This window comes from Diadema antillarum, unplaced genomic scaffold (assembly GCF_040938485.1).
Source record: "Diadema antillarum isolate AM-2024a unplaced genomic scaffold, OU_Dant_1.0 seq00001007_RagTag, whole genome shotgun sequence".
Taxonomy (NCBI): domain Eukaryota; kingdom Metazoa; phylum Echinodermata; class Echinoidea; order Diadematoida; family Diadematidae; genus Diadema; species Diadema antillarum.
Genome location: NW_027271844.1, coordinates 622,024 through 638,443, shown reverse-complemented (window position 1 = coordinate 638,443; position 16,420 = coordinate 622,024). Strand labels below are relative to the sequence as shown.

The window sequence follows — 16,420 nt, the reverse complement described above, 5'->3', positions numbered from 1 at the left end:
TAAAACTGACCAAACTTTCTGCAAGAGCGTCCTTTTCTCTTATCCGAAAGTACCTCCTGATATAAGTTGATAAATTATCCTTGTTAAAACCTTCGACAGTAATAAAAGTGTAAGCTTCAGCGAGACTCCTTTTCATCCTGAATTCATTTGTTCTCCACGGTCGCGTAGTGACCATTACTTTGCATGATTTGTATTGCTCGCATCCCAGAATCCGAATGATCTCACTGCTGTTCTTTTCACTTAATTTCCCGTTGAACTCATCAAACCCATCAAATATAAGAAGAATCTTATGTAGATTTTTTGAAATGTAGTCGTCTATCTGATTTGTCATCGCTTTATTTGAATCAGAAAGATGATTTTTTACAATGCCACCGATACTTTTGACGTCTGTGACATCTCGGAGAGGAATTACCAGCACCATGTCCAGATCCTGGAGAATCCGTCCTTGGCACCAGTCCCAGGCGATCTTAGCGCAAAGTGTTGTTTTGCCGGCACCCCCTTCACCCTGGACTAGAAGGCGCTTGGAAAGATTTTCATTCTCATCGCTGCACAAAAGATCGTCGTATGTTAATGGTGTGCTGCGCATGCTGCTTCTGTCTGTTAGACTCAAATTGGTATAGATTTCATCTAATTCAACACGTTCCATAAAGTTGAGTGGATCCACCATCACCTTGCGTCGTGACAAACGGTAGTACGCTTTCAGCTCTTCTTTGCATTGCTGTACTTGTTCCTGTGTAAGCGATAGTGAGCTGGATGATGGTTCTTGGAAGAGGATCAAAACAGAGAAAGAGAGAAAATATTTAATATATATATGTGTATAAATATATATATACATATAAATTTATACAGAGAAAGATCTTGAAAAAAAAGAAAAAATTGAGCAAATCCCTTTAAATTGAAAGTTACCATTTTCTGTGTCTCTTGAAGAATTTTGCTCTCAAATACGAATACAGGGTTGGTTTAGCTAAAGCCAGTTTTTGGCGGTGACACGTTGATTTTCGATTAGATGTGGAGTTGCAGAAATTTTCTTTTTGTGCTGTTACTTTTTATGTTGGGGATTTGTTCAAGCAACAGGAGCGGATCCAGGAATTCCGTAAAGGGGAGGCGCCTGTACAAAAATAAAGGGGGGTGGGGGAGGGCGCACGCGTCCCTCCCCCATTTTTCTTAGTATTTCTTTGGTTTTAACAAATAAATAAAGTGGGGGGGGGGGCGCCCTGTGCGCCCCCTCTGGATCCGCCACTGAACACCATCTTGTAACTGCCATAAAAGGGCCTCAGTTAGGTCATAGTGCTGCTTCTCGGTAAAGCAGTGAGCATGGTAAGTGCACTGGTTCAAATCCCAACCGGGGGGGGGGGGGGGTGAGTTTATATTTCTGGTTCCACTTCCGCGTTTCGTCAGCTAACAAGCAAAAAGAAAAAAAAAAGAAAAAAAGGGCGTCAGCGCAACTTTCTGATTCCACTTCCGTTTTCTTAAGGGTCTGAAGAGGGGTGTGTTCGCAACAACGCACCCCCCCCCCCCGTGACTCCCCCTTTTTATACACGATTACATGGTAACTATTTCATAAGATGAAGGAAAGATAATTATTCAGAGGGGTGAAGGTTCAGATTCGAGTTTCTTCACTTTGTCTCCCTCTACAAACTTGTTAAGATCGCAACTATTGATCTGTAAATTTTCCGACATGTTTGTTAATTTACAGATCAGCAGTTGCGATCTTAACAAGTTTAATTTGTAGAGGGAGACAAGGTGAAGAAACTCGAATCTGAACTATTTCATAGTTTCTCATACTCAGCATGAATTGTTCTTCCTCATCAAATCGCCTTTGTTGGTGTGGTCTCCGCCAACAGAGATTCCAGTGACATCCTGTGAAATATAACATCAACAAAGGCAATAGAAGCACTGTGATACTAATCATGCTAATGATTCCTTTTCAATGTACATATTTATAATTAACATGATAGATACGAAGGTCTATACGTAGCTGCATTAAGATATATTTGGAATAAAAGAGCAAATTATGAAAAAAAATATGTAGAACTGGTCAATGAGCACATACAATTGTTGGACATGTTCGAAGAACAATTTTACAGTCATCCTAGCCCACTCCTTTTCATTGGTTTAATTGTAATGCTGATCGATATGGTAAGCAATGTCCCAAAACAAAACAAAACAAACAAGCAAACGACCGAACGAGTAAACCAGGCAAACGCTAAGCAATGTCTCGCCTACACGTCTGCATATCGCAATTTGTGTATGGTTTAGTAACCTGACACAGCTTCTAAACAGAGCAATGTCTCTGAGATCTGAACATGCTAAACGCTCATTGACCTTTTGACATTTGTTGTTTGTTTGTTTGTTTGGTTTATTTCTGCATTTTCTTTCTCTGAATACAATTGCAAATGAAAATAAAATGATACAGATACATACAAATCAATACAAAGAAAAATCATTTGCGTAACAACATTCAGTCTGAAGTGACATAATTATGAATCAAAATAACATATTAAGGCATACTGTATCTATTAACAAAGGAGAAATCAATACAGGGGACCGTCATCATAAGCAGAGCTTGACGTGGATGAGGCCCTATCTGAATATGTGATACCAATGTAATACAACACCAATTATATATGTACTCATAAAACTCTTAATCTTAATACACGAAACACATTTTGCTACAGAAAAAAAAAACAGAAAAGAAAAATAGTGACTTGGCGCTTTAAACAAAGAAAAAAACAAACAAACCAGCACGCAGCACCATTGACTACTGCATGGTATAGTAGACAATAAAAGTGTAGGTGTGTGCGAGTGACAGTGCGTCGTGTGTGTAGGTGACAGTGCAAGAGAGAATAAAGGCTGTAGCATGCCTATTTTGGGGGTAAGGTATACGCTTTACTGAATGTATGCAATATCATTATCAAAGAAAGGAACGGGAGGGAATGAAAAAAAAAACCACTTTGCATGGATCAGGGCTTACTGACACTTCAGAAAAAAAGAAAAAAAAATGCATTGATCAAAGACTACTAACTGGAAACATATTTCAGTAATAAATATTTTTTTTTAATGAGCTTTAAAGGAAAAAAGTGAAGTACACTGCTTTAATTGATCAGGTAGGTTATTCCAGACATCGGGACCGAAATGTCTAATTGATTTCTGAGCTAAAACAGTTTTGGGGTTTACAAGGTGAAAATCTGTCGAACGGCGAGTTGGATATGTGTGTATATTCGAATTTAAGTGACAAATATTATGAAATAAAATTTGACCTTGTAGTATCTGTGGGTGATGTACCTGTTGTGTATATCATTGGTGATCATAGGTCAAAGCTGTGGAAAGTTATGGAGGGCTCACCCCGATACTAGGAGTACAATGCTTATCAGGTAAACATTATTGAGCATTTAAACTTTGACGTTGGCGAACTTCATCAATATTCGAACTTGACCAGCACTTTATGTGATGCACCTGTGGAGTGGGTTTACCGGTTATAGCTCAAATCTTTGGAAAGTTATTGAGAGTACATCAAATAGTTGGCGACAGAGCCGCAGCCACCGCCGACGACGACGACCACGGACTAGTGACGCCTATGACTCACTTCCTCTACGCAGAGATACAAAAAAAAATAATGAATTGTACAACAGGCCTACAAATACGCGTGTAATATGATATCTTGATTTTTTTTAAAATCACTGCTCCCAAAGGTAAACAGGACCTCTAGAAATAATCGAAACCTTTTTGCGGAAGGTATTCCGGGTAGTATCTTTGCAGAAACTTTCCAATGAGGAGAAATATGATGACTAGGGCTAGTACACCGATGACAAGTCCAATGATGAGACCAAAGCTACCACGGCTTCCTGAAATGTAAAATAAACACAATCAAAACACGATGTCTTTCATCTCTTGATTAACAAGACGGTAAATTTAAAAATAAACAGCTTGCTATCTATACAATGTTCCCATATTTTGTGTCAGTGCCACCAAATGGACTATTACATTGGTAGAATTGTCAATACGCCCATGTTGAGAATAAAAACCATCAATGATATCTAAACATCTATAAAATGTATATTAGTATCTGAAAATAACTATATACAAAGGCTTATCTCTCTTTTTCTACATTTAATGTTTGTATGCATATGCTTTAACGTTATTTTTTATTTCAACTGCAGGCACTTATGTTTGGTAAGGTTTGTTAAACTAAAAAATACTCAGTATAATTGAACTTTTCTATGACAATTCCGAATCAAATCATTTGTAAAAGTATTATTTCTTCTTGTTTTACTATTTGTTTACTTTTTTGATCATTCAGAAACACAAAATAGCAATGTTTAAAGAAACCTCGTGGTATGGGCAGCATGTTGATTTCTGCCGTCGACGTTCCATTCAACGCTTCTCCGGTAGCAGTGCACCTGAAAGTTTGCTCCCTTCGGTGTGTGGCTGAAACAGTGATGGTCTCGAACATCTCGTACGTATCGTCAGACAGTGTTGTCTGCTGCGAAACCACAGAATTCAGTCTCTTTCCCGATTCCTCGGTCCACAGCATGGAAACGTTAGGTCTGAATCCACTTATCACGCACGTAAGATTTAAAGAAGGGGCGTTGGAGGGAATTTGGTACGTACACCGGCTTTGACTTGGCTGACTCTGACCAACGCATTCCTCAATGACATGTTTTGATGGCATCGCTGGGGTAGAGGGAAATTATGCACCAAATGATAATTACCTTGGATCCGAATTCGAATCTCTACCCAGCAAATGATTAAACCAGTTGTTCAAGGATTATTTTCATCAAATTGGTTGAAATTCAGACAGTTAGGCTTTTACGATACAGTTTGCTATTTACTCCGAAATAATGAGACTACAGCGTAAAATATGCTCAGACAATGATAAACCTGACTAGTGTTAACAAATGTAAAGCATATTCATGACACAATTACAATTCTGTGTCTCTTGTCATCATTACCAAAGGTACTCAGTTTGTCTTAAGTGTGCCTGAATGTTTACATTTCTGCTTCAGGTACGATTATCTTCTGATATAATTTATATAATAATACAATAGGTATCAGCATAATTGCTATTACACCTCATGATGAATGCTGACTATAGTAAACTGTCTGTAGGGAAAAGGATACGATGTTGTATTAAAAAAAATGGTGGGATATTGAATCGATAAAAGATTAGAAAATATTACTTACAGCTAATCGTCAAGAAGGTGGAATTTTCAAAGTTGTCAAGACTCTGGAGCACCACCTGGCAGTAATAACGACCCTCATCGGCTACCGTTAGGTCGGCGATAACTAGGCTGAAGTTTTTGTCGATGTCGAACCGTTCATCCACGCTATCGAAGTTTCCATCGATGAAGCCAGCCTTTGTCGTCTTTCGTTGCTGCTGCGACATGTTCTCCATGACCCAGACAACAGCGAAAGGTTCCTCCTGGATGTTACATCGCAGCCGGATGTCTTCACCTTTCCATCCCCGAACGTTGGGGGCTGTGTCTACCAGTACCAATGAGGCTGTGGCACGACGGAAATTTGAGCAAAGTATTATCTGAGGTTGTGTCATGCATGTATAAAATATACAGCTATCATACAATAATTGATTCCATGACACATTTCAGACAGCATAGGGACCACGTTATATCTTCGTGTACTAATTTCTCTAGCATAACTAGCCAAAATGTGTCTCAATAGAATTAGCGGTAGTCCGTTGGCCCGGGGCCCCTAAAAATTGATGTTGGCCTCCAAATTGCCAAAATAGCTATTTTTTGGTGGCCCGATCAGGCTTTTAAGATTGAAAATAGATTGTAACAGTTATGTTTCCATTCATTCTAAACACCATACATTTCTTCTTCGGGCCACCAAGATTTCAGATTTGAAGGTTTAAGTGGCCCGAACAAGCCTCCACGGAAAAGCAAAATTAGTGTCGAGCCATGATGTCATATGTCATGTGTGTGTGTGTGTGTGTGTGTGTGTGTGTTTTCAAATGCCTGACATAAAACAGACTCAATAATCAAAACAACATGACAAAAGGTAAAGAGTGTCTGCTGAAATTTTCAGACCTTCCTTCTTCTTATCAATTCAATTCAAATCAAAATCAACATCTTGAATACATTTTGATTTTCAAATAATTTCATCAGTAAATAATAAAATCACGTTACAATTCCAGAATTCACATTTTTGCCTATTGTATTAGCTAATCATATTTCTTGTTATCCTTTAAACAATATTGTTAAAAGCAACATTTTCTACAGATTTCCGTTGTGCTCTGCATAATTTTGAAGCTCTTACTCTAGTTTTGCCAAAAATCTCATTTTGTTATTTTGTTTTGTTTATCATATTACCATCAATCCACAAACTCAAGATTTACGATATTAAGGAATAATGATGATATTTATCCGTTTGGGCAATATAGTAAAGACATACTAAAGATACAGTTAGAGTGTATTTCCTGTATATTTTGTTGAATATCACTCCAACATGGTGACCTTGAGATATTTAAACCATAACAAATAGTCAAGTTTGAATTTCTCTTTGTTTGTGGTAAATTTGAAAGCTATAGGTGTATTAACAAATACATATGTCGGGAAAACATCATTTTATCATATTTGCTATGTATTTCCTTGTACTGTGGTGAATAGCACCCGCGTTGGTGACCTTGAGAAAGTTCAATGGTGCGGTTTCAGTTTGAGTTGCTCTATATTCGTGTTCCAAACATGACGGTGATCTTATGACAAAGAAATTATAGGGGGGGGGGGGGCATACATTCCTTGTGCATGTGAATTGTCAAGATAGCCAATGACTATATAGGGTTAAACAAGAAACTATAATTATATACACTTCTCCACCCTCAACCCTCATTCAATTCAATTCAATTCAATTTTATTTCCATTTCCATTGAATAAACAGAAAAAAATATGTACAATACATTTACAGAACAAATTTATAACAATTTCAAAGAAAACGTACAAGTGGGCACGAGTAACAACAGAATTTCGTTTCTAAGGTATATACCTAATACAAAGATTAGAATGGAAATGGAGGGTCCCATTTAAAAAGCAAAGCTTGTAGGGTATGGGACCCTCAAAAAATACGTACACAAAGTCAAAGAAACCAATGTCAACTGACATGAAATTAATTTCAATTTCAATTTTTTTCAATTTCAATTTATTTTCGTATTTCTCGATGGAAAATACATGGTATATAACAAAATATAATACAGAATGTCCAGCTTGGATATATACATGAAGAAATAGGAATACAAAAGTCATACATAACGGTCGATGTGTCATTTTCAATCAAAGTAATGGATGCGAAGAGAAATACGATGGAACCTACTAAAAAGCAAAGCTTGTTGAGTGTAGGTCCCAACAAAAGCCTAGTGAGGGGAACAGGATGAGGAGCACGGGTACAATTAAAACCAAAGTAAGGATAAACAAAAGAGAATGACTCTTACTCGGGGCTCAGAAGATTCTTCTCACATGCATTTATGAGAACAAGTAACCACATGCTGCACACTATAGCAGTTGCTCTAATAGCAATTTAGACATGGGAGTGATAATGACGTGAATACTTAAGTACTATTAGGGTTTAAACATTCCGGCTTCCATAGACACGGGGAAAGATTTGAAAAATGGAGAACATGAATCAATTGCAATTCCTATATGTGATATACCAGCCAGCTGCAATGATGCATAAAAGAAAGGAAAGAAAGAAAGGAGGGGAAAACTATGCGACACGACCAAGGTCTTACTATAGAAGTGGAAGGAAAAACACCGATGGGAAGGAATTTGAGAGAGCATGCACCTAAAATGTATATGCATGAGTCTGTTCACATGGCAACAACCGAGTATAGTATAACAGAGCAGCCATCAGCATAATAAAAAGGAATTTTAGTGCACTTGTGTGTTGTAGCTATTCAATACATGCTGTCTGAGTTTACGCTTAAAGGATGATAATGACAGACAGCTTTTAACCTCTGTTGGGAGATCATTCCAATATTTAGGACCTGTATACATAATTGTGTTTTTAGCGAAAACTGTTCGAGTTCGTGGAAGGTGATAAGCGTCACTCTGGCGAGTTGGATAGTGGTGGACAGAATTGTTTCTTATGAACATCTGTAAAAAGACACCAGGAAGATCTTTTGAGGAAAATTTATACATAAAAATACCTAAATTATAACCAAACAAATCTATCAGTTTTAAAATCTTATTTTTCTGAAATAAGGCGTTAGTGTGAGATAAATACCCAGCATGGTTAATAATTCTGATCGCTCGCTTTTGAAGAAGAAAAAGTGAATCCAGTAAGTATTTAGATGCGTTACCCCACGCAAGAATTCCATAATTAAGATATGGGGAAATCATGGTTGAATATACAGTCTGCAAGATATGGTTGGGCAAAAAATGTTTCAGTTTGTTTAGGATTCCTGTATTTCGTGACAAAATTTTGCTTAAAAAATTAAAGTGAGTTTTCCAGGAAAGGTCACTATCGATGTAAAGTCCTAAAAACTTTGTACTATCTACTCGGGTTAGGTTAATATCATTAATCTTAACACCATCAGGAATAACTTGCAAGGAATTGCTAAATAACATATAATGTGTTTTATCAACATTTAATGATAACTTGTTAGCGTAAATCCAGGACTGAACAGATTTCAATTCATTATTCATTATACTTACAAGGGTATTGGGATTGCGGTGAGACAGAAATAGATTTGTATCATCGGCGAAACAAATAAAAGAAAGAATCTGTGACGAATTTTGGAGATCGTTGATGTACAGGATGAATAAAAGTGGGCCAAGAAGAGAACCCTGGGGGGACACCGCAAGAAGTTGACGTCATACCTGACTCATAGCCGTTTATGTAAACAAATTGTTTTCTGTTTGTGAGATAGTCTTTAAACCACTCTAAAGCCCTCCCACGGATACCGTAATGGGTTAACTTATAATGCAAAATTTGATGGTCAATGGTATCAAAAGCCTTCGAAAAATCGAGAAAAACACCGATGGTGTAGGAAGCATCATCTAAAGCATAAGCTACTTTATTAATGAAGGCTAATAATGCGTGAGTTGTGCTATGTTGTTTTCTGAATCCAAATTGGAAATTAGAAAGAATATTGCAATTAACAAGAAATCTAAGAGTTCGTTTATAAACAAGCCTTTCAAGAATTTTTTGAGACTGAGGTTAAGAGAGATATCGGGCGGTAATTACTCACAAATTCTTTTGGACCCTTCTTGTATATGGGAACAACTCGAGCGATTTTCATATTATCTGGGACTTTGCCACTAGATAAAGATTGATTGAAAATATAAGTGAGTGGAGAAATTATTTCATTTATTATATTCTTCAGAAGAAAAGCCGAAATACCATCATTACCTATACTTTTCTTAATATTTAGGTTATCAACAATTTCTTTGATTTCTTCTTCAACAATAGGAATGAAAAACATGGTTTGTACATTCCTGTCTTTTAAAAAAGAATGAAAAGTTGTCTGGGTATTTGGTATTTTGCTAGCAAGATCAGGTCCTAAGTTGACAAAGTAATCATTAAATACATCGGCCATTTCCTGTGGATCATCAACTTGATGACCGTCATTCAAAATATGAGTAGGGGAATTTGTAACAGTGCTATATTTCAAAGCTGTGTTTATCACCCTCCACGTACTCTTAATGTCAAACTTGCATTTTTCAAACTGATTTGCAAAATACAGTTGCTTGGCTAAGCGCAACGAAGAAGTAAGTACATTGCGGTAACGAATATAACGGGATTTAGTTACATCATTCGGAGATTTTCGGTATCTGTAAAACAATTTATTCTTCCTATTAATAGACCTAAGTAGGGACTTTGAAATCCATGGTTGTTTTGGTACTCTCTTATAATTCGATCTGAATCGTCTAAATAAGGGTATACAAACATTGCACATATTTATAAGGATGTTCATAAAAACATCAAAGGACGAATTTACATTTCTTTGGTTATAAACAGAGGACCAATCAACTGACCTCAATCCCTCTCTAAGTCTATCAAGATTACATTCGGACATATCACGAGAACCTGAATTAAGGGTTGGCATTTTCCTGATAGAAAACTGTGGTACTAGCGCATATATCGGGAATGATCGGTGATATCAGAAACTACAATACCAGAAGTAACATCAGTAAAAACATTATATATTATCAATGAGAGTAGAAGTAGCATCAGATATCCGAGTAGGTTTCCTGATAAGAGGAATGAAGGATTTTGACAACATGAAATTAAGAAAATCTTGACTGCATAAAGCGTCATTACAATTTAAAAGATTTATATTTAAATCACCCATAATGAAGCATGTCTTATTATCAAAGTAATCATTAGAGAGAAGATTGTGAAACAGCTCAGTGAATTCATCAAGGTTGGAATGTGGAGGTCTATAAATTTCCCCAAAAATGATATTCCCCTTAGTAGGGGTCATGACCTCAATAAAAATACTCTCAAGGCATTCAGACATGATACAATATTCATTTAACAGTTTATGGTTTAAATTTTGCGTGACGTAAAAACCGACACCACCACCTCTTTTGGTAATCCTGTTGTTGGTAACTAATTTGAAACCGTCTATGGTAAATAGAAAAGAAGGTGACGTTTCCTTGAGCCAAGTTTCACTGAGACCAATTATGCTGTGTTTAAATTGCAATTCGTTGAGAAATACAAGTAATTTATCAAAATTTTTATTAAGGCTTCTTATATTGAAATGTGAAACAAAAAGCTCATTAGAGTGTGAATGAGAAAGTGTAATCATTTCTTTTTCCAAGTGATAGTGAGAAAGTTGGCCTTCATTTCGAGCAGACGCATCATTAGCGTCAAAACCAAGCTTCAGATCTTGGGTTTCTGTGTTTAAAGAAGTAACAAAATCGGAGTCTTCATCTTCTTCTCTATCATAAGAATGTAAGAGGGAATTCATTGCAGCTGGCTGATAATCGTTTACATCACTATCTATAACAGAAAGAGAAATAGCGTTTATGAACTCATCCATATTCAGAAGTGCACAAACACGAGTTGAATAATGAGTTGTTTACCGGAAATACATGTTCATGACTTAGATTACCGTATGTCTCTTGGAAACGAGTTACAAAAACAACATTCAGTTGGTAAGCATATGCATACCACACTGCGTTCACATGAGGTAATGACCTTGCAGCTGGTAATAACTGGAATGCACAGTGAATAATGAAACCGTGTTCTCTAGGGATGGACAAATACAAAATGTCGAGGGACAGACGGAAAATAAAGGAAAATTCCGTGTGACACACAGGTGAGAAGGAAGCGTCATGAGTGATCTGTGTCACAAACACAAGAAGACGCGGAGTAAGGAGAAATGTACAAGCTCTTATGTTGCATAAGATTGTAGTAGAAAAAGCAGGTGGATAGATTTGTCTGAACATATCAAGCACAAACGAGGACATAAAGCTTTTTTTCAAGAATAAAGTTCAGAGTGAGTTTTTTTGAAGCCATGTTGTGGGTGTGCGGAAAATTGCAATCAGAGAACATGTATAACAACGACAACGATATGAAGATTTGGCTACAAGAGTTTGCAGACATGTGGTTTAGTATAAAGCCGAGCGAGAAGACCTGGGATGCATGCATGGACAATGATTTCTGGTTGGCATAATTGTTAAGAGGTTGCAAAGTAGGAATTGACTGATACGCATTCTTAAAGAAAAGTAGATCCAAAATTATGTACAAAAACAACAATGGCTCTAGCTTTGAGCATATTAGTATACAAAAATACGCAATCAAGAAAAGGCTCAGGAAAAACATAGTTTCGTAAACCGGGTTCCGCGGTTTTACGGCCACCCACCCCTACCCTCCAGTCCCATTATAAATGCCAATTAAGCCATACTAATTGCTAGGAAGTTGGAGTTTTTGACTAATAGAAAAAGGGATTCGGCTGAAATAAGGCTACGAAAATGCAGACATAAGGAGAGGAGTCGAGACTCCTATATCAGAAAAGAAGTTGTAACATAGTTTATATAGGTGAAAACCTTGCAGACATTCTGAGGCGACTGAGGTTTGATATGTGACTTTAGAAAGGCCAAAACTATACATCAACCACAAACATCAACACACTCAATACCTAGCAGGCATTCTGGGGGACTATTAAGCTTGGATCTGTGACATTGGAAAGGCCGTAACTATACGTCAACACACTCAACACACAGAAGAACAGTGTGTTAAAATATCCAACCGTATCAGCTTGACAATGTAACGGATATAGTAATTTTATGGCACTTCGTGATAATCAAAATGATACACGACAGTAGAGAGTTGAAAAACTTCATTGTCGCACAGTATTGCTCATCAGAGGCGATACTGTTGGAAATAATCAGTTAACGGTGTTATTACTTACAGTAAATGGATAAGGGGTTACAAAGTAAGGATGCTAGCACAAATCAAGATCTTCGCTAACCGAAAGGTATCTATTAAAGTATTTTAGGTAAATTAGATCAAAAGAGAAAAGATTCACATGAGCAAAAGGTTAATCCTCATACAGGTTCCATCTGGAGGTACCCTTTTCCTTCCAGTGTAGCAGCACATTACAGCCGACAACTGAGATTTTCGTAGAGACGTGCTTCTCTTTGCGCAGGTTGTAGGAAGGGGAAAAAAAGAAGAAAAAGAAAAAAAAACAACAGAAAAAGAACAAAAAAGGGGGAAATGAGACAATGGTACAACACACGCCATCGTGGACACAAGCATACTGTACTTCATGATGAAAATGCAATAACAAAACAATACAACGCTCCCTGGTTTGAAATTGCGATTGATTGGGTGCATATGCCGGTATGAATGCATAGGAACGGATATAAAAAAGAGAGAAAGAGAATAGACTCACTGTTACTGGTACAATAAAAGAAATATCTGAGGTAAACTTATGTTAGACAGATTGTTTTCCTTAAAAGATGATTTCTGTGTGATATCTTAATACTTGTAAAAACAAACAAACAAACAAACAAACAAACAAACGACTTGATTGAGAGAATGAAACCGAACCTAATTTGGTTGTATATCATAAGATTTCAACAGAAAGAATTTTAATTTGTTCTTAAAAGAATTCAAAGTTTGTGCTGTTATTATGTCGTTGGGAAGTGAGTTCCAATACTTTGGCCCCTCGTAGATGAAGGTTTGCTGAGCCATTTCCACCTCCCTCCTTTTCAACAAGACACATACCCTATTTTTTTTTTTATAACTCGCATCTTGTGAAAGAAATTTGAATCCATAATTAAACAGATCATAATTTCATGGATGCTTTGTCGATGCGATCCACAAAATGTAATGTAAAATGTAAGCCCTTCGAATATCAAAGCAAGTCTATACACAGTCATCACAGTTTCCTAGCAAAGGACCGAAACCATTTATTTCTGGCATCTTCCGTTTTGCGCGAGTTTTACAGCCACACATTATTGTATTATATGCATGGGCGCTTCCGAATATTTTCTGTGATTGTTATACTGCACCCACCTATTGTCAAGGCTATTGTCAAAGAGACATACAAGATTCAAAGTTCACTCGGGTTTTCCCACTTCCTCAGCATTACTCTTTGTAATCAGAATGCAGTCCCACTGTTGTATGTAGTACTAGGTATAGAACACGACTCACTGATAATGTTCCAATGCACGTTGTCGTCTACGCCTCTGCGCAAAACGCACACTGATTTCTCTCGGAGGGAAATACACACAAAGGATATTGAGATAGTGTGTGATATGAATAGCACAATTGATTTGTCTGTCGCGGCTGCTTACATTCTTTCACACTTTGCTATCCTGTGCAAACTCCCACGTATCACAAGAAAATAGACATAACCCAAACTGGGAAAAAAATGAAATATTGAGTGGTTTTCGTTTTCCCCAAGCCCCATCTCCTATAACGTCACTGTAGTGTGTTGGTAGGTGAATTGCACTCTCTAGACAGTTTCTTACTGAATTTAAAGCAAGTGACTTCATGCCCGCTATATACACTCAGCAAACAAACAGACAAAAAAGTAAACACTACACTTGTATTTCCGGCACATACTTTTCACAGAAAATTTTGATAAAAATCAATGTATTATATATATTATAATTTATATCATAATTTTCTTAAAAAATATTCTAATCGGCTATCACGCTAAAAGGTTAATACAAAGGGAAACTGTACGCACGAGTGAACACATTCAGTTTTGCCCCCAGGTACAAAACTAAAGATTGCAAAATTTGACATGCTGTCTTTCATTTTGGCAATGCCTTTCAAGATAACAATGACAACAACAACAACAACAACATCAACAACAAAAACAGTTTAACACAATGACAGACATGAGTAAAATAGCAAAAACAAGTTCTGTTTTTGTTCTCTTTATCCCTATATAACTTCAAACAAAAACATAATGGGAAAGTAAAGGGGGAAATACAAAAAAAAAAAATCTGTCAGCTCAAACTTCGAGTGTAATTGCACGCAAATAACTGATCAGTGGGAATGCTGGGGAATGATGGTTCCAATTCTTGTAGGATTCATTTAAGAGTATACATTATGTATCTATTGTTGTGTGAAAGTTATTTGCTTCAGAATGGTTTCATATTCAAGTAATGTGCAGTTTAATGTTTCCAGGTTAGCATGCCTGTACAGTAACGGGGCAATTATACTGCACATTACTTGAATATGAGGCCATTCTGAAGCAAATAATTTTCACACAACAATAGATATACGTACTCTTCAATGAATTCCACAAGGATTGGAACAATCATCACCCAGCATTCCCACTGATTCCCACTGATCAGTTACTGGCCATCCCCTTTGAATAAACATTATCTCTTTATTTCACTTTTTGGTTAGTAATTTAGGGATTCATGAGATAAATATAAGAACCACATTATATCATTTAAAATTTTCCTAATTTTGAAAAAAAAGGAAATTTCTACTATCTTTGTTAATATTGCTTCTCTTAGTTCACTTGAATTTGCATGTAACCCAGGATACTTCATATTTCTCTCTTATTTTTCGCCTTCATTGATATTTCGGGCTTCAAAGAGTAATAATAACAGAGATGAAAGGTTTATTTTTGCAACATTAATCATGTATCTAATTGTGTTAAAATTTGTCCATTGGTCTTATTGAGTACTTACGCATGAATGACAACTTGTTCATTTTTGCAATTTTTACTTTTGTGTCTTGCAAGAGAAAAACAAAGATGTTCACTCATGCGTGAAGTTTCCCTTTTTATTGACCTACCAGGCTGATAGCCAACTAAATTACCGTTAATACGATAAATATACATTAACTTTTTCCCAAATATTCTATGAGAAATATAAACTTGAAAAAGTGTTTACTGTCTTCTTTCTGTTTGCTGAGTATAGATGTCGCCTAGAAACTTACATTCCTTTCATTATAACTATGCAAAAAAGTTTAGCGAAAAAAAATGAATGCATTCCTTAACCACAGGGGTGATATCATCATCTGGTCCGGCTGCTTTAGATACGTCTAAAAACAATGACAAAGAAATTATTTCAATGATTTCGTGAACAGAAGTTGGTTAAAAAAGGGGACAACATTTTCCAGATGCGAAGTTATCTCTATATAAGCATGATGAGTCTGATATTGATTTTGAAATTTTGTGGTCGACATTTGCAATTATCAGAATTGTTAAATCGCTTGGCAATGTGTTTTTTTATAATGTAAACTTTATACCTTCCAAATATATTATGTGGTTGGGGAACGTAAATTGTTCTCAAGTACAAAGTGTGGTATTTATTTGTTTCCAAGTATTTACATAACATCTTTCAGGGAAAGAAATTACACCTGTTTTGAATCACGAAAAATATAGACAATCACGTTTACATATCATATTCATCATTCACTATTTACTGAGCGATTGCCTCCCCAGCATTTTACCATAACAAAGTATTACAATGTTTATTCTTGTGGTTGATAGATTTAACAATACTGTTTTGTGATCTAAGGTCTGCTTGATTTGACAAAATTAATTTCCTATTTTGGATACGCTTCAGTAGAAAACAAATTTCAAATACAATTATATTAAAACACTCAAATCTGATAAACTGTATATCACACATTTAAAATTCATTTACGCTTCCCATATAAATGTAAGCTGGCATTCGTCGATTTTGTGTGTCTTTGTGCATGTGTGATATTAATCAAAACCTACACCGTATGAAATGAAATGTCAAAATGGTCGCTTTAAAGTTTAACGCACATAACGCGTATAATAATATTGATGATATCTGATTCTCATTGCATTGTTGTTTTACATCCAAATATCAGTGATATCATATTAGCTAAAGACCTGAAAACTCTGAAGTTTAATGAGTGCAGGTAATATCGAGCTCCACTTACCTTCTGTAGCGAGGCCACGGAGAGCAGAAACAATCAATATTAGTAGAAGAACTAGGTCGTATCTCCTTTCCAT

General features: G+C 36.3%; 1 protein-coding gene and 1 long non-coding RNA gene across 2 annotated transcripts; both read right to left on the bottom strand.

The window, feature by feature from the left end:
- Positions 1 to 1,785: 1,785 nt before the first annotated feature.
- On the bottom strand, positions 1,786 to 4,436 carry LOC139742599 (uncharacterized). The gene is made up of 3 exons (XR_011711710.1): positions 4,330 to 4,436; positions 3,723 to 3,845; positions 1,786 to 1,860 (listed from the first exon to the last, which is right to left on the bottom strand). It is a non-coding gene; the product is annotated as an uncharacterized lncRNA (long non-coding RNA).
- A 64-nt stretch (positions 4,437 to 4,500) lies between these two features.
- On the bottom strand, positions 4,501 to 16,420 carry LOC139742587 (uncharacterized). The gene is made up of 4 exons (XM_071653117.1): positions 16,348 to 16,420; positions 5,185 to 5,502; positions 4,569 to 4,674; positions 4,501 to 4,519 (listed from the first exon to the last, which is right to left on the bottom strand). The coding sequence occupies exons 1-4, from the start codon at positions 16,418 to 16,420 to the stop codon at positions 4,501 to 4,503; spliced, it is 516 nt and encodes a 171-aa protein (XP_071509218.1).

Excerpts from the sequence above, each read along its gene's own strand:
- LOC139742587 (XM_071653117.1), bottom strand. The coding sequence starts at position 16,420 with ATGGAAAGGAGATACGACCTAGTTCTTCTACTAATATTGATTGTTTCT. Across the intron at positions 5,503-16,347 it reads CCGTGGCCTCGCTACAGAAG|CCTCATTGGTACTGGTAGAC; the intron begins GTAAGTGGAGCT and ends GTCGTGCCACAG. Across the intron at positions 4,675-5,184 it reads CACCTTCTTGACGATTAGCT|CGATGCCATCAAAACATGTC; the intron begins GTAAGTAATATT and ends CCTCTACCCCAG.